The 26,148-nt window shown below is 45.8% G+C and overlaps 1 protein-coding gene across 13 annotated transcripts in view; it reads left to right on the top strand.

Annotated features, from left to right (window-relative positions):
* Positions 1-26,148, top strand: part of PPFIA1 (PTPRF interacting protein alpha 1) — a 117,363-nt gene that overhangs the window by 45,848 nt on the left and 45,367 nt on the right. For 9 of the 13 annotated variants that reach the window (XM_050758109.1, XM_050758107.1, XM_050758117.1 and 6 more), the window contains exons 3-15: positions 6,382-6,483; positions 6,827-6,991; positions 7,489-7,563; positions 8,242-8,343; positions 8,580-8,801; positions 11,803-11,949; positions 13,601-13,735; positions 14,594-14,668; positions 15,041-15,124; positions 18,095-18,226; positions 19,918-19,980; positions 20,934-21,013; positions 21,749-21,884. In XM_050758109.1, coding sequence (XP_050614066.1) covers positions 6,382-6,483; positions 6,827-6,991; positions 7,489-7,563; positions 8,242-8,343; positions 8,580-8,801; positions 11,803-11,949; positions 13,601-13,735; positions 14,594-14,668; positions 15,041-15,124; positions 18,095-18,226; positions 19,918-19,980; positions 20,934-21,013; positions 21,749-21,884 — 1,518 coding nt within the window. The remainder of the gene's footprint in view (positions 1-6,381; positions 6,484-6,826; positions 6,992-7,488; positions 7,564-8,241; positions 8,344-8,579; positions 8,802-11,802; positions 11,950-13,600; positions 13,736-14,593; positions 14,669-15,040; positions 15,125-18,094; positions 18,227-19,917; positions 19,981-20,933; positions 21,014-21,748; positions 21,885-26,148) is intronic. The other 4 variants (XM_050758119.1, XM_050758118.1, XM_050758115.1 and 1 more) reach the window with 1 other exon arrangement.

The raw sequence follows: 26,148 nt of genomic DNA, 5'->3' as shown, positions 1-26,148 counted from the left end.
CTGCACCCCATGTAGTCTGCCCTCTTTCCCTTTACTGCGGGTGATCTGTGTGCCTCAGAAAATGTCAGCCTCTCCTCTTAGTCGCTGGACTTACCTGCTTTCCGTTGGAGTCTTATCAGTTCCCACCTCCCCCCTGGATTCTTGCCCTCACTATGCAGATGTCTGTCTCATCCTGCAAAGGTCTTCCTTGACCTCATATCTTCTCCAGCCACTGCACTGTTTTCCTTCCCCTTTACTGCAGAGTTCCTTGGAAGAATTTTCTGTACTCCCTGCTTTACTTCCACTCTTCCCATTCTCTTTGAACTCCGTCTAGTGCGAGTTTTGACTCGCCACTGCAGCATGCTGCAGCTGTCACAGTCACCATTGATCTCCTTCCAGCAAGTCCGGCCAGCGAGCATCAGCCGGCTCATTTGATCCACCAGCATCAGTGAATACAGTTGATCATCCTCCTGGAAATAAGGATCTTCAAAGATCTTGAAGGGTTTCCTGGTTTTCCTCCTCCTCTCTGGTTGCTCCTACCCTCTTTTGCGGATGCCCCTCAATGAGGCTGTGGGGGCTTGATCCCTATCTCTTCTCATCCTCCACCCAGGGCCTCACTGAATGCATGGAACAAAATGATTATCCCCATTTGCAGTCTCTGCAACACACCCAAGAACTTCAGACTGTGAATTGCGCTCGATTGTCTAATAACCACCTCAAATTTAGCACGTCCAAACCCAAACTTTGACATCTTCCCTTCGAACCATACTCTTCCCGTAGGCACTCTGTTCTCAGGAACCAACGACTCCATCATTCACTTGCTCCCTCCAGGCATCCTCGGGCCTTTCTTTCTCTGTGACCTTTGACCTGCCAGGAACTCCTGCTGGCTCTGCGGTGAACAGGTCCGGAGTCCCTGCTTCTCACCACCTGCAGTGCTCCCACCCTGGTCTACTGCGTAATTGCAGTCATTCCTTACCCATCTCCGCGCTTCCGGCCTCATCTTCTCACAGGCTGTTCTGAACACTGCATCCAGGGGAATCCTTTGAAAACTGGTGAAGGGCACAGCTCATGAGAATTCTTACTTAGGCTCCTTCTTTTCTCTAATACTAATCTTAGTTCAGACCCTCGTTTTTCCCTGGGATTATTGCAGTGAACTCACCCAGCGACCTTTCATTGCTCCAACAAACCCATTTCGAGCACATCCCTTATGCTAATGATTGACTGAGACTTTACCAGTTTTGCCCCATTTTCTGTTCAGGGTCCTCAAAGTCTGTAGATAAGGCAATTTCTGTAGCCTTCAACATGAAATCCAGGTTCCGTGCTGTGTGCTGTGGTCTCTGAAGGGCTGCCCACTTCTGACCTCACCTGCTTCCTCCGTACACACTGCCCGTGCCCCAGCCCTGCTGAAGCCCTCGCTTATCAGATACCTTCCTGCTTTTGTGAAAGAGGCTCTCACTGGCTCTACAGCTTGTTCCGAATTCAGCTCAATTCAAGTGCTGTGTCCTTCAGCAAACCTTCCGAGAAGCACTCCCACTTCCCATCATGGATGGCTTCTGTTCAGATCCTGCAGTATCCTGGGCACTTCTCACCCAGAGCACTTGCTGCTCTGAGGTTCCTACCAGCTTGTCTGTCTGTTCTTTAAAGCATCCTGAGGAGTGGACAGGCCTTGTTTCTCTGTTGCTGCAGCGGCCAGTCTGGACGAGATATGCACTATTTCTTGAATGAACTGTAACGTCCGATCGAGGTGGAAGCACTCACTTGTGCTTTGATGCATCTCCCCTCCAAACACAGCAGTGAAAAGGTACAATTTAAGTAGAGAAATAAACCCAAAAGCATAGCCAGCCCTCGAAGCAAGAGAAATACCCTTCAGTACACAAACAGACGAGAAACCTAGCATGGTCAGCATGAATTGACTAGATTTCGCTGGCCACTGAGCTGCAAGCTCGAAGCAGGCAGTGTCAGTAGGAACCTAGGGTTTTTACAAGGGTAAGGGTAACAGGGACTAAAGTGTTCAGTGGAATTAGAACTAGATGTAGCTTTTTTTTTTTTTTTTGAGACAGGGTCTCGTCACCTGGGCTGTAGTACAGTGGTACGCTCACAGCTCACTGCAGCGTCAACCTGCTGGGCTCAAGCAGTCCTCCTGTCTCAGCCTCCTGAGTAGCCGGGTCTATGCTACTGGGTCTACGCATGGTGTGTGCTCATTTTTTATGTTTTGTAGAGATGGGGTCTCACTATGTTGCCCAAGCTGGTCTTGAACTCCTGGGCTCAAGCAGTCCTCCAACCTTGGCTTCCCAAAGTGCTGGGATTACAGGCGAGAGCCACCATGCCTGGCCTTAGATAGTTTTTGAAGCTGGAGTTAGATACGATTTCCCCATCTAAGGCAATTCTCTGCTATAGAGATTGGGGCTGTATTGGCAGTTGTGGTCCTAGGAAGGTAGAACGCAAGGCCTGGGATGAGTCCTGCTGTTCCATGATTCTCTGCCAGGGTCTGCACTGTCAGTGACATAACCACGTGACAGAATCCTGCATCACCACGGAAAACCTAGTTCTGGACTGAGGCCTTGGAAGGCTCGGAGGGCAACCACAGAACACTAGTGCTATGGGCTGAATACTTTTGTGTCCCCCGCTCTGCCAAAGTCACGTGCTCAAATCCCACTCTCTAGTTTCACTGTATTAGAAGGTAGAGCCTTTGGGAGGGGATTAGGTCATCAGGGTGGACTCCTTGTGAATGGAATAATGTGCTTAGAAGAGACCCCATAGAGATCCCTGGTCCCTTCTGTCTTGTGAGGTCACAGAAGCTGGCAGTTGGGCCCTCACCAGACACCGAATCTGCTGATGCCTTGCTCTTGAACTTCCAGCCTTGAGAACTGTGAAAAATGAATTTCTATTGTTTTAAGCCACTCAGGTAATGGGAGTTTGTTATAGCAGCCTGAATGGACTGAGCCACTAGACAGGGAGGAGAACGCCAGCAACAGAAAACCTTCTGTCACCATGAGCCTGAAACCCAACATCAAACTTTCTACCACGATGAGCCTGAGACCCCAATTCCTCTATACTCTAATACACATCCTCACAGAGTTGATGCCTTACAGAGCTGTGCATTTACTGCATCGGAAATTTAAGGACAGACAGTCTGGCAAAAACTGTCAAAATAAGTATGTTTAAGATGCTTAAAAACATAAATTAGCATCCATGAAAACAAGAAATTTTCCAAAAGGAAACAAGAGCAAGAAGATGTGACCCAAAAATAAAGGAAGAAAAAAAGGAAGAAGAACTTGAAATCTAGTAAATGAAAAGGATATGAGCCAGGATGATAGACTCTGTACTGGACATAGTCAAAGATAAAATTAGTGGATTGGCAGTTACTTCACAAAACTGACCCAGACAACAGGGACAAGGTGGAGGGGCACAGTGATAAAATTCAAGGTCCTGTATTCAGGCAAGCCTGGAGGCAACTCTTTACTTTGACTTGACAGTTATGTGCCACAATAATGGCTATTTATGTATTTATTTATTTATTTATTTTGAGACGGAGTTTCGCTCTTGTTGCCCAGGCTGAAGTGCAATGGTACGATCTCAGCCCACCAGAACCTCTGTCTCCTGGGTTCAAGCGATTCTCCTGTCTCAGTGTCCTGAGTAGCTGGGATTACAGGCATGCACTACCACTTCCATCTAATTTTGTATTTTTAGTAGAGACGGGGTTTTTCTGTGTTGGTCAAACTGGTCTCGAACTTCCAACCTCAGGTGATCTGCCCACCTCAGCCTCCCAAAGTGTTGGGATTACAGGCGTGAGCCACCGTGCCTGGCCTAATAATGGCTTTTTAACTGAAGCTAGTTTGAGTCTGTTTGCTTTTTGCCTGCAAGAGGAATAATCTTTTCTCATGTACAAACCCCTTCATAAGATGACACTGTTTCATTAAAGTTAGGCATTAGGTGATCTGACAGTCAGCTAGAGTTAATTATCAGAGAAGATGTAAATCAGGGCATTTGATATGATTAATATTGGCACATAAAAAAGAAATCTCTGAAACTTAAGACAAGGAAAACAAACTTGATGGGAGGACGTGGACAGGAGACCGGTTTGCTTAGCGGCCTATCTCCACCCGCCTCCTGCACACCACCCAGCCGAGGAGCCCACTTCCAGGAGACCCGTCTGCTCAGCGGCCTATCCCCACCCTCCTCCCTCATGCTGCCAAGCCCAGGAGCCCGCTTCTGAATGCTCCGTTCGATCTCTGAAGAGGTTTCAACACTTGACAGGATCCTTATCAGGTTTTAAGACACATTTGGGTGATCTTTATTAGTATTGTTGAAATTTCTTTGTGTTTGCAAGTATGCATTGAAATACTGATTTGGGCCGGGCGCAGTGGCTCTCGCTTGTAATCCCAGCACTTTGGGAGGCCGAGGTGGACGGATCACGAGGTCAGGAGATCGAGACCATCCTGGCTAACACAGTGAAACCCCACCTCTACTAAAAATACAAAGAATTAGCTGGGCCTGGTGGCAGGCGCCTGTAGTCCCAGCTAGTCGGGAGGCTGAGGCAGGAGAATGGCGTGAATTTGGGAGGCGGAGCTTGCAGTGAGCCAAGATTGCACCCCTGCACTCCGGCCTGGGAGACGGAGCGAGACTCCGTCTCAAAAAAAACAAAAAAAAAACACCTGAATTGAAGAGATATTCATGTTCTTTAGCTAATGTTATGGTCTTAGGAGCAGCCTTGTCTCCAAAACTCACAGTGTAATATATTTATAATATTTATATATATATTTAATTGCAACAAACTATACTAACATAAAACTTGCCAGCTTCACCAGTTCAGTGAATGCTAGATTCATGTAGTGAAATGTGCTTGTGTCCCCTCCCCACCCCTGCCGTGTTCAGCCTCTGCTGTTACTCCCCAGCCAGGCGCAGCTTTGGGTGTGTCCACAGTCACCCTGCTGCTCTCTTCCACTCTCTCTGACCACACTCAGTTTTGAGCCCCACAAATGTTTCTGTTGTCTTCAGCAATGCCCTGGGATAATTAGGAACCAATTCAGTGAAATTGTGGCTAATTCTAAAAACAGTTTCTGAAGTCATTTTAGGAGATTTGTTCCCACCCTGGAGGGCTCCTGCAGCAAGAATTCTCCAGCTCTCCCTGCAGACTACCCAGCCGCAGTCCAGTCTGTGTCTCCATTAAACCCACACCTCCAGTTGCCTCCACTGCTCTTAGGTTTAAAGAGTGCCCTCAGGTTTGTTTAAACATCACCAAACTCGTTTCTCCCTGAATGACGCCCCTGGTCTTATGGTAGCAGCCAGGGCCCTCTCAGCTTGTCACTCCAGCCCTGCAACCACTGCCTCCCAGAGCCAGGGCACAGCTGATCAGGACCCCTGGTATTAGCCCGCCACACTCAAAGTTGAGCCTCCATTCCAGAGTGGAGGCTGGACAGAGGTAGGAAGGCCCCCGCCCAAGACTGCACTAGCCAGGATGTGGCAGCAGCAGCACATAGCTGGGGCGTGGTGGAGCGGGGAAGAGAGCACCGCGTCGTCAGCTATAGCAGTCTGGAATGGAGTTGCTGCCTCACTGGCCTGGAAAGGGGAGGCAGGGAGCAGTCTTGGTTCAAATGCAACAGACTCTGGCCTTTCTTACTGAATTTTCGATTGTTTGCTATGAACCCTTAGAATGATCTCCAGCGTCTTTGAATAGTTGTTTTCTTACAGGGTTCACCTGTTTTCCTTGGGAGCAAGCAGGTCAGTGGAGTTTCTTGTGCTGTCATGCTGGAAGTTGATTCCCCACAGTAGGGATTCTTGCAGAAGAAATATTACTTTAGAAGAGAGGCTGGGCACGGTGGCTCAAGCCTGTGGTCTCAGCTACTTGGGAGGCTGAGGCAGGAGGATCACTTGAGCTCGGGAGGTCAAAGCTGTAGTGAGCCGTGGTCACACCATGCACTCTCGCCTGGGTGACACAGTGAGGCCCTGTCTCAGAAAGAAAAAGGAAGATAAGGAGGCTAGGACAGGGGTGGTGGCCTTCTAGGCCTTCTTTCCTCTCTCTCCAGCAACTCCAGATCACATGTCTGTGAGTCATTTAAAAATGTCTTCATTCAGTTCACGCCAGGATGCTGTTCAGGAAAATGTGTTGGACTTCTCTGGCCACTGAGAAGGTGGACTTGGATTCCCCTTCTTTGCCTGCCGTCCTTGTGCCAGGGCCCAGGGATGGAAGAAAGTCAGATGGTCTGTCAGTGTTGTGATTTGTTAGGGAGTCTGTGGTCTTAGGCCAGTCCCTTGACACCCTCTTTCTCTGGAGGATCACAGAGATCTCTTCCCCATAACTTGCAATGAGATTGCCTTTGTGCAAGGACTGTGAAGCCTTGATGAAAGGCTTTCTTCAGAGGGTCTTTCTTATTTATTTAATTTTGTTTTGTGATTTTCTAGGAGTTTGCGGCACTTACTAAGGAACTCAATGTATGCAGGGAACAGCTTCTTGAAAGGGAAGAAGAAATTGCTGAACTGAAAGCAGAAAGGAATAACACCAGGGTGAGTGTGACCTTTCTGTTCACCGTCTGCCCCTGGAGCCACTGTCAGAAGGAGGGGTGCTGTCTCAAAACAAAAGGACGACCCACTCTGTCCGGCCTGAAACACTTTTCATACCTTTTCCCACTGAGCAGACTGTGATTAGTCAGCATGATCACACATTAATGACTTGAAATTTGTGATGAGAAGTTATGATATTTGAATACAATTGAGGGGAATTTGTCTTTCTGCTGAATTGAAGGGACTTCATTTTAGCATGAGTCTGTAAAGGAATTATTTGCCCCAGATTCAATCATGAAATTAAAAGTGCTCTTTCACGAGTCTTTATTTTGGCCTTTTATTTCAGCTGCTGTTAGAACATTTGGAATGCCTCGTCTCCAGGCATGAGCGGTCTCTTAGGATGACCGTGGTGAAGAGACAAGCGCAGTCCCCAGCAGGCGTGTCCAGCGAAGTGGAAGTGCTGAAAGCACTGAAGTCCTTATTTGAACACCACAAAGCTCTGGATGAAAAGGTGCCATCAGCCACATAAGTCTTGGTTTGTGCACATACCGTTAGGCCAGCTTCGCAAATGTTGGTGTAACTTTTATTTTTTGAAGCTTCTTGAACTCTTGGAAATAACTTCTCTAAGAAAACAGGGTTTTGTAGGTTTAAAAAGTACTAATTGGCATAAATGTCTTAACATTACCAATATATATTGATTTGCTGTTACAGATTGGGTAGTATTAGGTTGTTGCAAAAGTAATTGTGGGCTTTGCTATTACTTTTAATGGCAAACCCTGCAATTACTTTTGCAACAACCTAGTATTTCAGGGGAAGATTTGTTTTTCTCAAACTTAGAGCCATTAACAAGTTTTCGTGACACTAAGATCAAGGACAGACATTAATGGTATTTTATGTTATATTACACTAATATATACATTAAGTGTATATATTACACTTAACTATGTATTAAGAATAAAATAAACAGTTTACACACATACACACAAACTCAACCCCTTTTATTTTCAGGTGAGAGAGCGATTACGAGTAGCACTTGAAAGATGTAGTTTGTTAGAAGAGGAATTAGGTGCCACACACAAAGAGGTAAGCTTGAGACTTCATCATCAGTTGAACTGGGAGGTTTTTATTTTTATCCTTTAATTATTAAAAGAAGCATAAGGCCAGGCGCAGTGGCTCACGCCTGTCATCCCAGCACTTTGGGAGGCCAAGGCGGGTGGATCACCTGATGTCAGGAGTTCGAGACCAGCCTGACCAACATGGTGAAACACCATCTCTACTAAAAATACAAAATTAGCCGGGAGTGGTGGCATGTTCCTTTAGTCCCAGCTACTCAGGAGGCTGAGACATGAGAATCGCTTGAGCCCAGGAGGTGGAGGTTGCAGTGAGCTGAGATTGCGCCACTGCACTCCAGCCTGGGCGACAGAGCGAGACTCTTGTCTCAAAAAAAAAAGTAAAAGAAGTATAAAGACTGTAGTTGTCTGTATCACATGTTATTCATCTTCTCGATTGAGGACCAACCTCTCTGGGTCATTTTAAGGACTAGAAAACTATGGTTACCTAAGGACTCATTTGACCAGTGGATAATAAATTCCGTCTTTAATGATCTGGTTATTTTTGGATTGGATAGCATTGCCATATGCTTTCTCTTTTATACTATATTAAGCAGTTTATAGTTGTGTTTTTCCAAAAGGGGTTTTGCTATCTTTACTTATTTCTCTTACGTAAGGTATTTTACACTCATATTCAATTTTTTGGTTTCAGCTAATGATTCTTAAAGAACAGAATAGTCAGAAAAAAACACTAACAGATGGAGTGCTGGACATAAACCACGAACAAGAAAATACACCAAGCACGAATGGAAAGGCAAGTCTGTAGGCTTTCTCTTCATTCTGTTTGATTTCATTTGTCCACAGCATGTGTCGGGTTATGTGGAAAATGGTTGCTAAAGTGCCGGCTTAGAGCTGAAGTGGTCATGAAAATTGTGTAATCCGACAGATTGCATAAGTCAGTTTTGATTTTAGCTGTTTCCTGGAAGTATTTTTATTTTATAGCTCACCAAACAAGGGTATTTAGGGTGTTTTTTTTTTTCCCCCTATCAGAGATCTTCTGATGGTTCTTTAAGCCATGAGGAAGACCTTGCTAAAGTAATTGAGCTCCAAGAAATCATAAGTAAGCAGTCAAGGGAACAGAGCCAAATGAAAGAACGCCTGGCTTCCCTCTCCAGTCACGTGTCAGAGCTGGAAGAGGATCTGGACACTGCTAGAAAAGATCTCATCAAATCTGAAGAAATGAACACAAAATTGCAACGAGATGTCCGTGAAGTGAGCAATAACAAAAATTACAGGCTTGTCATGAAGTTGAACGTTTGGGAGGTTTTATTTAATGATTTTTTTTCTCCTTTTGTCCCTTGCTCTCCCAATTACTTTCAACCTTTGGATTATTATATAAGTTATATTGAAAAAGAAAGAGTGCTGTGAAACTGTGATAAGATACCTCCCCATTTTTGTTGTGAAATCTCCTGTCCCTGAGCGCTTCAAAATAGAGGAGAACTAGTACCACTGACTGATGTGGCCATGGAGTGGATGCCACACCAGCCCCTCCTACCTGTGCTGCTTTGATATTCTTTAATGTCCTTGTTTGTAGATTCTTCATCTGTGCAATTTCTAGGCTGTCTTAATTTGTTCTTATGTTCAGCAAGCAGACGTTGATCCTGGCTGTGCTAGTTCACGTAGGGCGATGTGACTATAGTCTGTTAACTGTGGGAAGGGGCGTTGCTGGCAGTCTTCTCGTTTTCTGACCTGCTCCTTCAAGGAACTCGTGGCATTGAATATTGATGGTCAGACAAATAATCAAGAGTGGAATTTGCTTCTACGTGGGTCATCAGAATCGTATAGTAAAAATATGTCGCAGTATACTCATTGCTGACAAGTATTTCTGCCATTATCACTATGAGAAACTATTTGATCATGGAACAGTGAGGCTGAGTTCTTTCTCAGGTGCCCTTCCTGTCACTTTCTAACCTGCGCTTTGTCCCTTGTCAGGTGCCTCAACCGTGGAACGTCTGCTTTTCAGTGTGATAGTTTGGCATGAGTAATTTCATGTAGGAATTCGCCACAGGAAGAGCATGTGTGTGTGCTGTGTCACCTGCTAGGTTCTATTCTTTGGCTATAGCGGGAGATTATGTGGCAGAGATTAACATGCTGAGAATTTTGAAATTCTTTTAAGACCTATCACTTTTATTTTTTATTTTTTATTTTAACTTTTAAGTTTGGGGTACATGCTTAGGTCTGTTACGTAGGTAAACTTGTGTCCTGGGGGTTTGTTGTACAGATTATTTCATCATCCAGGTACCAAGCCTAGTACCCATTCGTTATTTTTCCTGATCCTCTTCCTCCTACCCTCCAGTGTGTGTTGTTCCCCTCTGTGCGTCCCTGTGTTCTCATCATTTAGCTCCCACTTATAAGTGAGAACATGAGGTATGTTGTTTTTCTGTTCCTGTGTTTGCTAAAGATAGTGGCCGCCAGCTCCATCCATGTCTCTGCAAAGGACATGATCTCATTCTGTTTTATGGCTTCATAGTATTCCATGTTGTATATGTACCACATTTTCCTGATCCAGTCCACTATTGATGGGCATTTAGGTTGATTCCATGTCTTTGCTATTGTGAATAGTGCTACAGTGAACATACACATACATGTGTCTATATAATAGAACAATTTATATTCCTTTGGGTATATACCCAGTAATGAGATTTCTGGGTTGGTATTTCCATCTTTAGGTCTTTGAGGAATCTCCACACTGCCTTCCACAATGGTTGAACTAATTTACACTCCCACCAACAGTAGGAAGACATTCCTTTCTGTCCACAACCTCACCAGCATCTGTTACTGACTTTTCCATAATAGCCTTTCTGACTGGTGTGAGATCCTGTGTCATTGTGGTTTTGATTTGCATTTCTCTAATCAGTGATGTTGAGCTTTTTTCCCCTGTGACTTTTAGTAGTCACTTTTAATAGTTATCACTTCGCTAACCTTAGTCATTTTATAAATAGGGAACAACTTGAAAATAGTGAATTCTGGGGGTGGAGGACAGGTATTTCACAAGCAAAAAGTTCTGGTCCTAGCCTTAAGTGTTTGATACTGTTTAGTAATCATCTTGTAGACTTCAGGTAGTTGCGTCCAATTAAATTGAACTTGTACTTCTGTTTCCATTTGTCAATATGCCTGAATCTTGTAATTGTATGAGATTTCATCTAACCCTTATCCTAGAAAGTGAGACTTGTATCTCACTACTGTATCCATTGAGAGAGGCCACACCCTGTCCTGTGTAAGACCATTTGTAGCGTGAGGCAGACATAGACTGCGTCGTCTTTGAGGTCACTTTCACCTCCTTGAAAAATATTTAGATATTTGAGTGTATATATGTTTATAATATTATGTAGAAATGGGAAAACTTGGTCAACTGAGTGGCTAGACATAGTATTAAGAGAGACAAGTCTTTGTTAATCGTATAGGTGAATATGATATTTGAGGTAGTTACATTTTCATTCACATTTGAGAAAATTGACGTCGTCTTCAATTTAATTTTGAGGACACTATTTTTTTTTTTTTTTTTTTGAGACAGGATCTCTCTCTGTTACCCAGGCTGGAGTGCAGTGGTGCCATCATAGCTCACTACAGCCTTGAACTGCCAGACTCGAGCAATCCTCCTGCCTCAGCCTCCCAAGTACCTGGGACTACAGGGGCATGCCACCATGCGTGGCTAATTTTTGTTTCTTTAAAATTTTTTTGGCCAGGGATGCTGGCTCACGTCTGTAATCCTAACACTTTGGGAGGCCAAAGGAAGGCCAAGGAGGATCTCTTGAGCCCAGAAATTCAAGACCAGCCTGAGCGACATAGTAAGACCTCTATCTCTACAAAAAATTAAAAATTAGTGGATATAGTGGTATGCGCTTGTAGTCCCAGCTACTGGGAAGATTGAGGTGGAAGGATCCCTTGAGCCTGGGAAGTCAAGGCTGTGGTGAGCCCTGATTGCACCACAGCATTCCAGCCTAGGTGATAGAGGGAGACTGTGTCTCAAAAAATAAAATACAATATTTTTGTAGAGACAAGGTCTTGAACTCCTGGCCTCAAGCCATCCTCCCATCTTAGCGTCCCAATGTACTGTGATTATAGGAGTGAGCTGCTGTATCTGGCCTGAAGATGCTAATTTTTAATTTGATTGGAAATTTGGGATTTAGTTCAGTTTTTTTCTCTCTTAAGTATCTTAATGTGTAATCTGTTAATTACGTACTTTTTTGTCCCCTCTGAAATACTAATTTAGGCCATGGCCCAAAAGGAAGACATGGAAGAGAGAATCACTACTCTTGAAAAACGCTACCTCGCTGCACAGCGTGAAGCCACATCTGTGCATGACCTCAATGATAAACTTGAAAATGAAATTGCAAATAAAGATTCTATGCATCGACAGGTAATGGATTTTATCGATCTTTGTCTGGCTTCAGTTAATTATTAATGAAATTAAAGACCATTTTCTCTCACTTTCATGTTGGAAATCAAGTCCAAATATCAAGTTTTTATGACCTTAGAATATTATGTTCAAGATATGTGGGAGTTCCTTCAGTTTACAGGTTTTGATAACGTAGGATTTGATTTAACCATTTTGTCCTCAATTTTTTCTTTTGTTGTAATTGAAAGTTAATCTATTGCTTTTTAGCATTTTTACCAAAGGAGGAGAGAGTGGCAAAGAACTTCAAGGCAACTGGCTATTTGTTACTAAGTGGGATCACTATGATAAATGAATGGTATGAGAAATAAAGTCTTGGTCAGACGCAGTGGCTCATGCCTGTCATTCTAACACTTTGGGAAGCTGAGGCGGGAAGATCACTTGAGCCCAGGAATGTGAGAACAGTCTGGTCAACATAGCAAGACCCTGTCTCTACAGAAAATTAAAAAAATAAATAATTAGCTCGGCATGGTGGAATGTGCCTTTAGCCCTAGCTACTCAAGAGGCTAAGGAGGGAGGATGACTTGAGCCCTGGAGTTCAAGGCTTCACTGTGCTATGATTGTGCCACTGGACTCCAGCCTGGGCCACAGAACAAGACCCCGTGTCTAAAATAAAAAATGCGGCTGGGCACGGTGGCTCACGCCTGTAATCCCAGCACTTTGGGAGGCCACGGCAGGCGGATCATGAGGTCAGGAGTTTGAGACCAGCCTGACTAACATGGTGAAACCCTGTCTCTACTAAAAATAGAAAAATTAGCTGGGCGTAGTGATGCACATCTGTAATCCCAGCTGCTGCTCAGGAGGCTGAGGCAGGAGAATCGCTTGAACCTGAGAGGCAGAGATTGCAGTGAGCCAAGATTGCACCACTGCACTCCAGCCTGGGCGACACAGCTAGACTCCGTCTCAAAAAAAAAAAAGGCAATGAAGTCTATAGTAAGAAATTGTGTCTCCTGTGGTTTCGTTAACCCATACTTACTCTTGTAAGAGTATCACTGTACTCCAGCCTGGGTGACAGAGCGAGACTCTGTCTTTAAACAAAAAAAAAAAGTTTCTTAGAAGTTATTTAGGAAGAGCAAATACTTTGGCAAGAGGTGTTTTGCACATTGAAACGAAGCCCAGGAAAGTGGGCATGTACTCCAGGCAACAGGAAAATTTGACCCAGGCCAGGCACAGTGGCACACACGTGTAATCCCACCACTTTGGGAGGCTGAGGCAGTTGGATCACTTGAGGTTAGGAGTTCACGACCAGCCTGGCCAACATGCCAAAGCCCTGTCTCTACTAAAAATACAAAAATTAGCCAGGTGTGGTGGCACATGCCTATAATTGCGGCTACTCAGGAGGCTGAGGCAGGAGAATTGCTTGAACTCGGGAGGTGGAGGTTGCAGTGAGCCGAGATTGTGCCACTGCACTCCAGCCTGGGTGACAAAGCAAGACTATCTCAAAAAACACACACACACACACACACAAACCTGACCCAGAAGCAACCCCCATCACTGTAGCTCTTCCATCATGACTCTCTTAGTCTGTATCTGCATTTCAGTTTGTTTCAATCTGCTAAAAACTGATACAGCTAGAAGATTTGCTGCATTTTGATGCTTTGCTCTCATTTTATAGACTGAAGATAAAAACCGCCAGTTACAGGAGCGCTTGGAATTGGCAGAGCAAAAGCTGCAGCAGACACTGAGGAAGGCAGAGACGCTCCCTGAGGTGGAGGCGGAGCTGGCCCAGAGGGTGGCAGCGCTTTCCAAGGTAGTGCCATGAGCTTTGTTCTGGTTCGGCTGCCAGGCCTGTGACTGTGCCTTGCCTGTGTACCTTGTTTGTCACTGTTCTTATTACATCAGCACCTAAATCCATGGAAGAGCACAGATTTGGTTTGAGTGCTCTTTCATCTGAGATTGGAACACTTCGTAAATGCCAGACATGATCCTTTTATCCTGAAGTCTCCCTTGGTGGTGTGAGCTGTATACTATTTGTCCACAGCATGTGTGATCTGAGAGTTACTGCTTCGTAAAATTGTTTTGGTCACCAGCTTAAGCATAGGATAGAAGCCTCTGTAAAAGAAGGTAGTTTTTCTCAGAAATAGGAAGATGCCATTCTTTTAAAATTATCACATTTCAAAAAATCACATTTTTGAAATTACTTAAAAATGTGTTTTTAAGTAATATTTATTCATTTGTCCAACAACTGTTGACTAGGCATGTGAAAGGCACAGTCCCTCCAAGTTCTCACCATTCATGAGGGAAGCAGCTAAAGAGGTAAATGCTGTCATAGGTCCTGGGACCAGCAAGAATCCAGGGAGCACATCACTGGGCAAACACCCAGCCTCTGGGGCATGGGGAGCCCAGCACTGCAGTGCCAGGCAGGCGAGCAGCAGGAGCCGAGGCCGCTGTCCGTCGTCCTGAGTCTCCTGGCTCAAGCTTTTCAAGCTGCTGGGGAGGGCATCCTTCTGGACCATTCAGATGGTTTTAGGGCCTACAGACCTGTTCCTTCTAGCAAGTTTGTTGCTAACAGCTTAAGAGAACCTTTCCTCCCACTCCATGATCTGCTTTTAAAGTCTCAATTTCTTTTCTCCCCTGTTATCTTTCCTGTCCCTTGTCGGCTATGTAGTCTGACCTTTTGTCTTCTGGGAGCTCTGCTGCTAAGGAAGCTAAACTGTTGGAACTTACTTCCAAGCTTAGGAAGGTAGAATGGGTGCACTGCTCCTTGCTTGTGCTTGCTGCTGCTTTCTGCTTTCCATGCTGACTGACCAGAAGCAGTCTAAGGATGGGGGAATCACAACTCCATTGAGATTGGGGATAGGGGTTGGGGGGAAACACCCAGTCAGTCACCAGCAGCAGCCACGCTTCAGAATCACCAACACAAGAGGGCTAGCCACCTCCCAGCCCAGCACGTGAAGCCCCGTAAGCTGTGTTGATGGATGAGTAAATGCTTTCCGTTTAGTATGGCGGAGGAGTCCACGCAGAGCATGTCCTGCCTGTTGCCACTGCAGTAGTATGCAGCATGTTGTTAATGAAGTGTAAGGATGAGGTAAGCTGATGCTATTTCTGCTGACAGGCTGAAGAGAGACACGGCAACATTGAAGAAAGGTTACGGCAGATGGAAGCACAGTTGGAGGAGAAGAATCAAGAACTGCAGCGGGTGAGCATGCAGCCCTGAGGGCGGGGGCGCTGAGTGGGTGCTGCAAGGGCATTGCTCGGGCTGTGGGGAGCTCGGGGCCTCCCACCCCTGACTGAGATGTTGGTCCTCCAGTTCAGTTCTGGTCACGTGCATTTGTTTTGTGCCCTCATCTGTGAGTCGCCTGCTAATGTGTACATCCCACACAGTAGCAGTTTTCAGTCAGTGTTGGGAGCCGCAGAAGAAATTTGAGATCATAGGCAGTGCTTCAGGGGGTAGATTAGATCCCCGCGTCCAAAAATGCTTCTTGCTTGTCTAGTGGCCTATGAGGGGAATTGTTCTAGGTACCTGTGGTACCGGCGTGGGTAGAGGCAGGCCCATTGTCCTGGATGACTAGTCCACTTGCCTAGGATGTGGCACTGAATTCCCAAATGCAGGTCAGAGGCCTGACCTCTGTCCCAGGTTAAAACACTGCAGACATCGTGGTGTGTTGGAATGAATAGTTCTAAGCAAGGGCAACACCGTAATTGAGCTACGGTAAAAAGCACTAGGAAGGAGTGTGGCAGTGGAGACTTTTGTCCATTGAATCCTAAGATTGTCTTTCTGGAAGAGTTGGACGGATGTCAGTATGGAACATCCAGGAAAAAGTAATAGCAAGAGCAGTCCCAGGGCCAGCTGGTACCAGGCCTGGGGGTTGGGCCGGATTTCTCTTTAACAAGTAGGTGGAGAAAGGAAGCGTGCAGCATCTAATTGTAGAACTCTTGCACTCTCACATCAACCCGCTTTATAATTTAAGGCTACTAGATTTTGTTTTCACCAGAAATCTGTATTCTCGGCCATGCCCTGCAGAGAGTCAAATGAGCTTCCGGGAAACAATGATTCCCACTCCCAGTGAGAGGGTGCGTTTTAGGCAGTCCCCACCTCCCCTTCCAAAACGCACACTTATGCGCACAGACACAACAGTGAACTTTAAGCTGTGTTCTTTAAAAATTATTTAAATGCTGACAGAAAATAAGCACAAAGAAGGATATTGTTTCTTTCCTAAGAGGAAGTACGCGATACTCTGTATGCCCCATGATGTGCTGGACCCTTCCAGGTAATGAGAGTTGCTACATGTTAGACCTTGTGAGAATAGGAGAGGTCACTCCCCATGTTTTCCCAGTGCAGAAACTGGGCGCACGGGGGTTGAATGCACTACTGATGGTGCGGTCTCATGGCTCTCTCCTCCTGCCTGGGCAGCATGACTCAAGTGCACGTCATAACCCCGTGCCACTGCCCCCTGCCTGGGAGGAGCCCCCGAGCACTGCAAGGGCACTTGGATGATGAGGGCGTGGAGGTGCCACCTGGACAGGTGCCACCTGCTAACACTTCCTGTCCCCTTCTGCCTGTCATTTGAGAAACAGGTTTTTTTTTTTTTTTTTTTTTTTTTTTGAGACGGAGTCTCGCTCTGTCCCCCAGGCTGGAGTGCAGTGGCCGGATCTCAGCTCACTGCAAGCTCCGCCTCCCGGGTTTACGCCATTCTCCTGCCTCAGCCTCCCGAGTAGCTGGGACTACAGGCGCCTGCCACCTCGCCCGGCTAGTTTTTGTATTTTTTTTAGTAGAGACGAGGTTTCACCGTGTTAGCCAGGATGGTCTCGATCTCCTGACCTTGTGATCCACCCGTCTCGGCCTCCCAAAGTGCTGGGATTACAGGCTTGAGCCACCGCGCCCAGCCGAGAAACAGGTTTTAAACCATGAACTTAATTATGGTTTTATAAAATAACAGACATGTCAGTTTTGTTACTACATATTAAAATTACTTAAGGTAATTATTTATAATTTTTGAATATAAATTTCCATTACAAGAAATTTAAGCAACATAGAGGTATAAAGAAAAAATATGGGCCGGGCGCGGTGGCTCAAGCCTGTAATCCCAGCACTTTGGGAGGCCGAGACGGGCGGATCACAAGGTCAGGAGATCGAGACCATCCTGACTAACACGGTGAAACCTTGTCTCTATTAAGAAATACAAAAAACTAGCCGGGCGAGGTGGCGGGTGCCTGTAGTCCCAGCTACTCGGGAGGCTGAGGCAGGAGAATGGCGTGAACCTGGGAGGCGGGGCTTGCAGTGAGCTGAGATCTGGCCACTGCACTCCAGCCTGGGTGACCGAGCGAGACTCCGTCTCAAAAAAAAAAAAAAAAGAAAAAATATGAAAGTCTCTCTAGTGCTACTAATTTTTTTTTCCAAAACAAACTTTTTAGCTTTGTAAATTAAATTCACCCTTCCTCCCCAAATCCAGACCCAAGCTTTTAGTGACACAAGGGGAAATTCCTCTCCCAGCGTGAAGACAGGCTGCTCCTCTAAATATCTGCTATAAATCTGCTCCTTAAGTCCCTCTGACAGTTAACAACTAGGGACATTCCTGAGGAGTCCTGTCGCAGGAGCAGTGGGACCTTCTAGTTAATGATCTCTCCAAGACTTGTCCTGTGTTCCCAGTGTCCATGAGTTGGTTCTGGTCACCATGCAAAAATCCACTCAAGACGGCAGTGCGGGCCGGGCGCGGTGGCTCAAGCCTGTAATCCCAGCACTTTGGGAGGCCGAGACGGGCGGATCACGAGGTCAGGAGATCGAAACCATCCTGGCTAACACGGTGAAACCCCGTCTCTATTAAGAAATACAAAAAACTAGCCGGGCGAGGTGGCGGGCGCCTGTAGTCCCAGCTACTCGGGAGGCTGAGGCCGGAGAATGGCGTGAACCCGGGAGGCGGAGCTTGCAGTGAGCTGAGATCCGGCCACTGCACTCCAGCCTGGGCGACAGAGCCAGACTCCGTCTCAAAAAAAAAAAAAAAAAAAAAAAAAAAAAAAAAAAAAAAAAAAAAAAAAAAAAGACGGCAGTGCGGGAAGCAACCGGGGAGGGGAGGGCACGCATGGGGCTCACCCTGTTGGTCCTTGTGCTTTTAAAATAATGATTGAGCATTTACATGAGGTTTATAAGTCTATGTTTCTCCTGCTTTAGGCAAGGCAAAGAGAAAAAATGAACGAAGAACATAATAAACGTTTATCAGACACTGTTGACAAGCTACTTTCAGAATCTAATGAGAGGCTTCAACTTCATCTTAAAGAGAGAATGGCTGCTTTGGAAGATAAGGTAGGTTAGATAACACGGACATCGCTGGCGCTTTCCCACCCTCTGCCAAAAGACTGCTCATCTGCCCCTAAGCAGGCATGTGTAACAGTGGTTAGCAGCTGTTACCGAAAGTGGGAATTACTCTTTAAAGTGGAAAAGGTACACACAGTTATCCAGTCACTGAATTAACTTATTGTTTGCTATGTCCTTGCCCCATTTGCATGTATGGGAAATTGTTTATCATTCTTATTCTCTAGAATAACAGTAGGTAAGTGATTTTTATAAAGGGCCAGATAATAAATATTTTAGGCTTTTAGTAATTACAAGTAATTAAATAATTTTATGCCAATCAAGTAATTAGCACAAAAGCAGCCATAAATAACATGTAAATGAATGGGTGTGGCTATGTTCCAATAAGATTCATTTGCAGAAATAAGCAGTGGGCTGGTTTTGGCCATCAAGTTCTAGTTTGCCAGCCCCTGCACTTGGATCATTTTTTGGGCCCAACCCTCACCCCTTTATTGTTCATGCATTAGAAGTTAATTTCTGGCCGGGCACGGTGGCTCACGTCTGTAATCCCAGCACTTTGGGACACCGAGGCAGGCAGATGACTTCAGCTAGGAGTTCGAGACCAGCTTGGCCAACATGACCAAACCCCGTCTCTGCTAAAAATATAAAAATTAGCCTGACCCGGAAGCACCTGCCTGTAGTCCCAGCTACTCGAGAGGCTAAGGCATGAAAATCGCTTGAACCCAGGAGGTGGAGGTTGCAGTGAGCCGAGATCGTGCCACTCTGCTTCATTCAGCCTGTGTGACAGCAAGATCCTGTCTCAAAAAAAAAAAAAAGAAAAAAGTTAATTTCTGTCTCATTTATAAACAGGTCACTTAGGGAGTATCGTGTGCTAGAAAGGGTTTAATCAGCTGAAACCAAATAAATATTCCAACCTCTACCTTCATTCTTTTTCATTTGATTTGGAAAAAGTTGAAGGCTGAGCCTGGACTCTGAGCACTGTCGTCATGGAAACATGTTAACTGTCGCCAAAGGGAAGGGATATCCTAGAATCTGTGTCAGAGAAGCTCTAATGGGTAGCAGCTGGATTCCAGTTTGATAAAGCCCGTCCTGACTATGCAGTGTCCCTAGCGATGAGACTCAGAAACTGCGCTGAGATTGGCTGTTAGGATTGGGGTCTGCTCATCTCAGAGACTAATGATTCCCGCTCATTGCATGACACGTTTATTTACATGGTGCTGACCATGGAGGGCATTTCCAGAGACCACACAGAGTCGTTATCCCACTCACCTCCTTGATCAGTGGGTCAGCCTTAATGGAGCAGTGTTTTTATCTTTGATTTTTTTCTTTGATTATCTTTGAAACTTAAATTCAGGTTTCACAAGTGACCAAGAAATTATGAAGTCTAAAAGCTAGTATAAGCCAGTTTAACTGACTAAAATGAACTTGCACCGTGAACTTGACATACCTACCTTTAGAAAGCTCATTTGGTGAGGAGTAGATGTTACATTAGTAAGAGACAGAAGAGAAGGTGTCGCCGCCTGAGGGTCTGACTCTGGGACTACAGCAGTGCTTGCTGGTGTGCTTTCTGGCTCCGTTCCCTTTCTGTGGTCCTTTTTTTTTTTTTTAAACAGATACAGCCATGCTATGTATTTAAATGGGACATTTTAAAGAAACACTAAAGGACTATCTGTCTTTTTCAGAATTCTCTATTAAGAGAAGTTGAAAATGCAAAAAAACAATTAGAAGAAACACAACACGATAAGGTACTGAAATCTTCTCTAAATCCATGAAGAGCCGAGTTGAACTGAGTTGATGATGATGATAGTTACTGCAGATGTCTGACAGAGTGGAGATCAACTTGGTTTGTGGCTCTCATAGTCCACTGCCATAAGTTTCTAGCGCTCTCAGGCTTGTATGTTGAATGCCTTTGTATTTCAGGTGTATTTTGAGTCTGGCTGTGCATATGGTTCAGAATTCAGAGTCCTTTCTGGATTTATTTGAAGCTAAAATATTAGCATCAATGACAGTGCTGTCCAACAGAAATATTATATGAGCTGCATATGTAATGTTTAATTTTCTAATAGTCACATTTTAGAAAGTAAGAAATAGGTAAAATCTACTTTATTTAACTCAGTATATGTAAAATATTATTTCGTTATGTATGAATAGTAACAGAACTGAGCTACTTTACATTCTTTTTCCACTGTGTATTTCGTAGTCACAGCACATCTCCATTTAGACTAACCCATTACAAGGGCTCAGTAGCCACGTGTGGCTAGTGGTGGACAGCACAGCTCTAGAAATGAGATCAAGTATACTCATGACACAGGAATGGACGCATACCTGATGTAAGACAATTAAACACAATACAGAGACGCACAGGATGTGAATATTGGTCCCTTTCTCCCCTAAAAGAGTCTGCTTCTCTACAAAACTAATAATTGTTAATGGTTTGGTGTTTATCCTCTTAAAAGCTTTTCTATGACTAAGACACAGCTTTTCATTCATTAGGGCTTACAAAGTTAATATAGTAGTCTGAGTGTTTATGTTTATTGCAGTACTCTTGGAGAAAATTTTCCCAGAATTAAAATGTTTGGTATTTTTAACTGCTGATTTAACCTGTTAGGGTTATGCTCAACATCTGAGCACATTTGAAGTAAGTGATTTTAAAATCTCAAAGAGATAGCAATAATGTAAGTCTTTTGCTTTTCTGTAGGATCAGCTTGTCCTGAACATAGAAGCACTGAGAGCTGAACTAGACCAGATGAGGCTAAGAGGTGCTTCACTTCATCATGGGTATGGTATTAACCAGTGAGCAGCTGTATTGTCAGCACCTGTGGCAGGTCAGCTCTTGGCTCTGTGGGCAGCCTAACTGGGTGCGGCTAATGGTGTGGCCTCAAGGAGCCTGTAGCTTAGTAGGAAGCAAGAGAGAAGAGTGAAATAACTCAAAGGTTAGAGCTTGGTACTGAGGACACACATCACTGGCAGAACTCCAAAACGCAGGAGTTTTGATCAGTTAGTATTTGGATATATTAATCAAGGTGCCAGCAGAGTGTGACACTGATGATGTAAGAGCAGGATGACAGATCCCAAGATTTCACACCACAGATGCTGGCACGGGTGGGGCAATTGCAGAGCAGTTGAAGGCCAGCAGTGGCGTGTGGCTGTGTTTCTCGTCAGCCCTGGGAAAGTGGAGCAGAAATGCAGAGCCGGACACCTGGACCCAGAGGAGGGGTCTCAGGGGACCCGGGGTCTCTCTCATCCTAGACAGCTGGGCTCCTTGTTGCTCATCGCCGTGGCCGTCTGCACAGCTTTTCCTGGAGAGCTTTCTACCTGGTGGGGCTGAGAGACTGAAACTGTTGTCCTGGAGGAGGCAACAAGTAGCTCTTGGGGCGGGTGAGAGCAGTGCCCTCCCTGGAGACCCTTTCCTGTGTGGAGTAACTTTTCCAAATTGATAGATTCTGCCTTAACTAGAAGAGAGTTTATTTCCTTTTCTTCTAATAATGATCATTCTTATTTTTCATATTTCAGCCGACCCCACTTGGGCAGTGTCCCAGATTTCAGGTTCCCCATGGCAGACGGCCACACAGACTCCTACAGCACCAGCGCAGTGCTGCGGCGCCCGCAGAAAGGCCGTCTGGCAGCCCTGCGAGATGAGCCTTCCAAGGCAAGGTCTTTGTGTGAAATACCTCTGCTTACGTGAAAGTTAACCTACTTATCCTGTGGCTTTCAGACTGCTTTGGAATAAAAATGTTGATAGGTCATTGCCTTTCTTGACATCCTCTCATTTTCTATTTTCTGGCTAAGAGTTTAGCTTTTAGAGCATTTTTTAAAATAGGGTTTTGTTTTTGTTTTTGTTTTTTTTAAAGAGATAGGGTCTGTGTTGCCCAAGCTACTCTTGAACTCCTGGCCTCAAGCAGTCCTCTTGCCTCGGCCTCACAAAGTGCTGGGACTACAGGCGTGAGCCATTGTGCCTGGCGTCTGTAGTTTTTTTTTTTTTTTCCTTTCTTTCTTTTAATAGGAATTCTTATAAAAATACAGTCATTTTTAAATACAGTGATAATCATGGATTTAAAGTAGTGATTAAAAATAAATGAGTAGGCCAGGTGCGGGTGGCTCACGCCTGTAATCCCAGAACTTTGGGAGGCCAAGGCAGGTGGATCACCTGAGGTCAGGGGTTTGAGATCAGCCTGGCCAACATGGTGAAACCCCATCTGTACTAAAAATACAAAAAATTAGCTGGGCATGGTGGCAGGTGCCTGTAATCCCAGCTACTCGGGAGGCTGAGGCAGAAGAATCACTTGAACCCGGAGGCATTGCAGTGAGCTGAGAAAGCATCATTGCACTCCAGCCCGGGCTATAAGAGCAAAACTCCGTCTCAAAAAATAATAGAATAGAATAGAAATCTGGGTGCAGTGCCTCACACCGGTAATCCCAGTGCTTTGGGAGGATCGCTTGAAGCCAGGAGCTTGAGACCAGCTTCGGCAACACAGGGAGACCCCTGTCTCTATTTAAAAAAAAAAAAGAAAAACTTAGCTGGGTGTGGTAGTGTGTGCCTATAGTCCCAGCTACTCGGGAGGCTGAGGCAGAAGGGTCCTTTGAGCCCAGGAGATTGAGACCAGCCTGGGCAACATAGTAAGACCCTGTCTCTACAAATAAAGAAATTAGCTGGGCATGGTGGCATGCGCCTGCAGTCCCAGCTACTCTTGGGGCTGGGGTAGAAGGATCCTTTGGGCCCCGGGAGGTCAACGCTATAGTGAGCTATGATTGCACCACTGCGGTCCAGCTTGGTCAACAGAGTAAGACCTTGTTTCTAAAAAATAAAAGAAGTAATTGAATACATATATTCATCATTTAGTGAAAAGAATTCACCTTTGAACATTTACCTTCTTTCTTTGGTCTGTTCAGCAGCGTTTGTTTCAATACATGTAAGTGTAATTTTAGCCCCCATAGTCACTCAACAGCTAGTTTGGGCCCGGCCCCATTACAGCCCTGTAGAGACCTAGGGCTGCAGCAGTGTGTAGTGAAACAGGAAGAATGCCTGCATCCCAGAGGACACAAACAGTCGACATATAAAGTCTAGTAGTGTGTGTTCGTTGACTGTTGGTGTGTAACAAATTACTACAGAGCTCAGTGGCTTAAAACAGTGAACATTTCATAGTTCACGGCTCCTGTGAGCGCAGGAGCAGCAGAGCAGGACAGTCCTGGCTCAATCTGGCAAGACTGGAGCCGCAGAAAAACCCAGCTGGGGCAGGAGGCCTCGGGGCCATCACCCACCACTTGGATCTGGCCACCAGGGCTGCTCTGTGGTCCTTGCATTGTGATGCGAGCAGCCTGTACTCTAGGAGAGGGCGAGAAGAAAGTCCCACAGCCTTTCCAGTCCTGGTCTTGGATGCTGCAGCCTTCACTTCCTCTCTAGTCTGTTCATTGGAGTGAGGCGCTAAGTCTTGCCCACACTCAGGGTTTGGGGTGAGAATCACCCTCCACCTCTTAAAGGGATGAGTGTTAAAAGTGTTTGTGGACATATTTTTAAACCATCCAGGTATGTCAGATGGTAATAAGCACGGCAATGGGACTCAGGGGGACCCTGAGTTGTGGAGTGAGCAGGGGAGTAAGAATTGTAAGTAGGGAGGCCAGGGAGACAGTATAGTGAGGGTGACGTCTGAGCAGGGATGTGAAGGGGGAAGGAGAAGCAGCACGTGGAACATGTTCAGTGTATTGTTATGGAGTGCCGACAAGATTTGCTGAGGGATTGGATCCAGGGTGAGAAGGAAAGAGAGGAGTCAGAGATGACTCCAAGGATTTGGGCTTGAGCAGCTGGAAGGATGAAGTCTGTTTCTTGAGATGAGGAGGACACTGGCTTGGGGGAGAGTAGGAATTGAGCCAGGGCCGTGTTCAGGTTGACAGGACTATCAGCTGTCCAGGGGAGGTGGCAGGTTGGCTGTTGAATATTCCAGTCTGGAACCCAAGAGAGACGGCTAGAACTAGAGATGAAAATTGAGACGTCTTGAGCATATGGATGGTATTAAGTAACATGAGACAAGATGACGTCATCTCATGGGTGCCTGTGGATGGAGACAAGGCCCAAGAATGGAGCTCTGGGGTGCTCCAAGGTGGGGAGATTGGGAAGGAATGAGACAGAGGCATGACCAGCAAGGGGTAGGGTCCTGGGACCAACTGGGCAGAGGGCTCGGGGAAGAGAGGAGAACAGCAGAGTCCAACCTGCTGATGGGCCAGGTCAGATGGGAGACGGGATCAAGGGACAGCTGGTGGCCTTAGTAACGAGGAGCACGTTGGAACTGCCATAGAGTAGTCCCGCTGGCGGGGAAGTAAGTACTCAAAGCTTGCCTGCAGCAAGGTCTGGAGAAGTGGGAACAGGAAGACAGAATGGAGGCGGCTCACCAGTATCTTTTACTCTGGTTGGGAGCAGAACAGTGGAGGGGCGGGTGAAAGGAGACCCGGGCAGGGACGGGGGAAGGGCCTTGGTTTCTGCTGTGGTGTTTTAAGGTGAGATGGGGGAGAAAATGTCCTTGTGCTAATGGGACGAGCTAGTGGAACTTGCTTATGCAGAGAGGGAGCCGTGATGGCCGGAGATCCGGGTGGGAGCCAGGGCTTGAGGCTGCTGCCCAGCAGGTGGGGCTGATCCCAGAGAGGAGGAAGGCTGAGTGCAGGCCTTGGTTTTGTCTCCATGAAATGGGAAGGTCACCGGCTGAGAGTGAGAATGGGAGAGGAGGTGTTGGGGGCTTGAAGAGTGAGGCGGCGTGAAAGAATCACACCTGGGGGATTGTGTAGGTCCCGGCACACACACTTTACCCTCTGCATTCTGATGACATACGTGATGCCTCAGTCAGACGTGGCCACTCAGCACTGAGCTGCCCATGCCGCGTACTCTGCCATTCTTGAGATCACCCTTGATTCTCTCAGTTGCTGCTGCCCTTGTTTGCTTGTTCAGGCTTGGTAGTAAGAGCCTCAGGTAGGGCAGGATGTGGACACACAGGTTGGTTAGAGGGTACTCAAAAACACGAAATTTACAACAACTGAGTGAACTCAATTGATATGGATTTAAATCTTTTTTTTTTTTTTTGTAACTTTCTAGTAGCATGTATAATTGGAGCACAGATGTATTTTTTTATTGATCCATATTGGGTATACATATTTAGGGGGTATATGTGATAATTTGATACATTCATGTAATTACATCAGGGTAATTGGGATATCCATCACCTTACGTATTTCTCCTTTCTTTACACTAGGAACATTCAAGTTATTCCCTTGCAGCTATTTTGAAATGTATCACCTTTTTTTTTTTTTTTTTTGAGGCAGAGTCTCTTTCGCCCAGGCTGGAGTGCATTGGTGCGACCTGGGCTCACTGCATGTTCCACCTCCCAGGTTCAAGCAATTCTCCTGCCTCAGCCTCCCGAGTAGCTGGGATTACAGGCATGAGCCACTACGCCTGGCTAATTTTTGTATTTTTAGTAGAGGCAGGGTTTCGCCATGCTGGCCAGGTTGGTCTCGAACTCCTTACCTCAGGTGATTCATTCGCCTCAGCCTCCCAAAATGCTGGGTTTGCAGGTATGTGCCACCATGCCTGGCGTGTATCACCTAGTAATGTTAACTCTAGTCACCCTGCTGATCTATCCAACACCAGGTCTTGTTTCTTCTAAGAGTATATTTGCAGCCATTGATCAGCCTCTCTTCATCCTCCCCCTCCCCATCCTTCCCAGCTGATTTTCGGTTTTTGTTTCTGACTCTGTTCAGTCTCCCAGTTGTGTATTTCACCATGGAAGTGCCACATGTCCATGTTAGGGCATTAATATCACAAGGGTCCAAGGAATGGATTGTTGCCCTCCCCAGTTTCTTAAATACTGCCTGCTTCATGTCAGTACCTTATAAGCATGGCCCATCTTTCTAAAATCTTTTGGGCTTTCATT

This window comes from Macaca thibetana, chromosome 14 (genome assembly GCF_024542745.1).
Source record: "Macaca thibetana thibetana isolate TM-01 chromosome 14, ASM2454274v1, whole genome shotgun sequence".
Taxonomy (NCBI): Eukaryota; Metazoa; Chordata; class Mammalia; order Primates; family Cercopithecidae; genus Macaca; species Macaca thibetana.
This window is presented reverse-complemented; position numbering and strand designations above follow the sequence as displayed.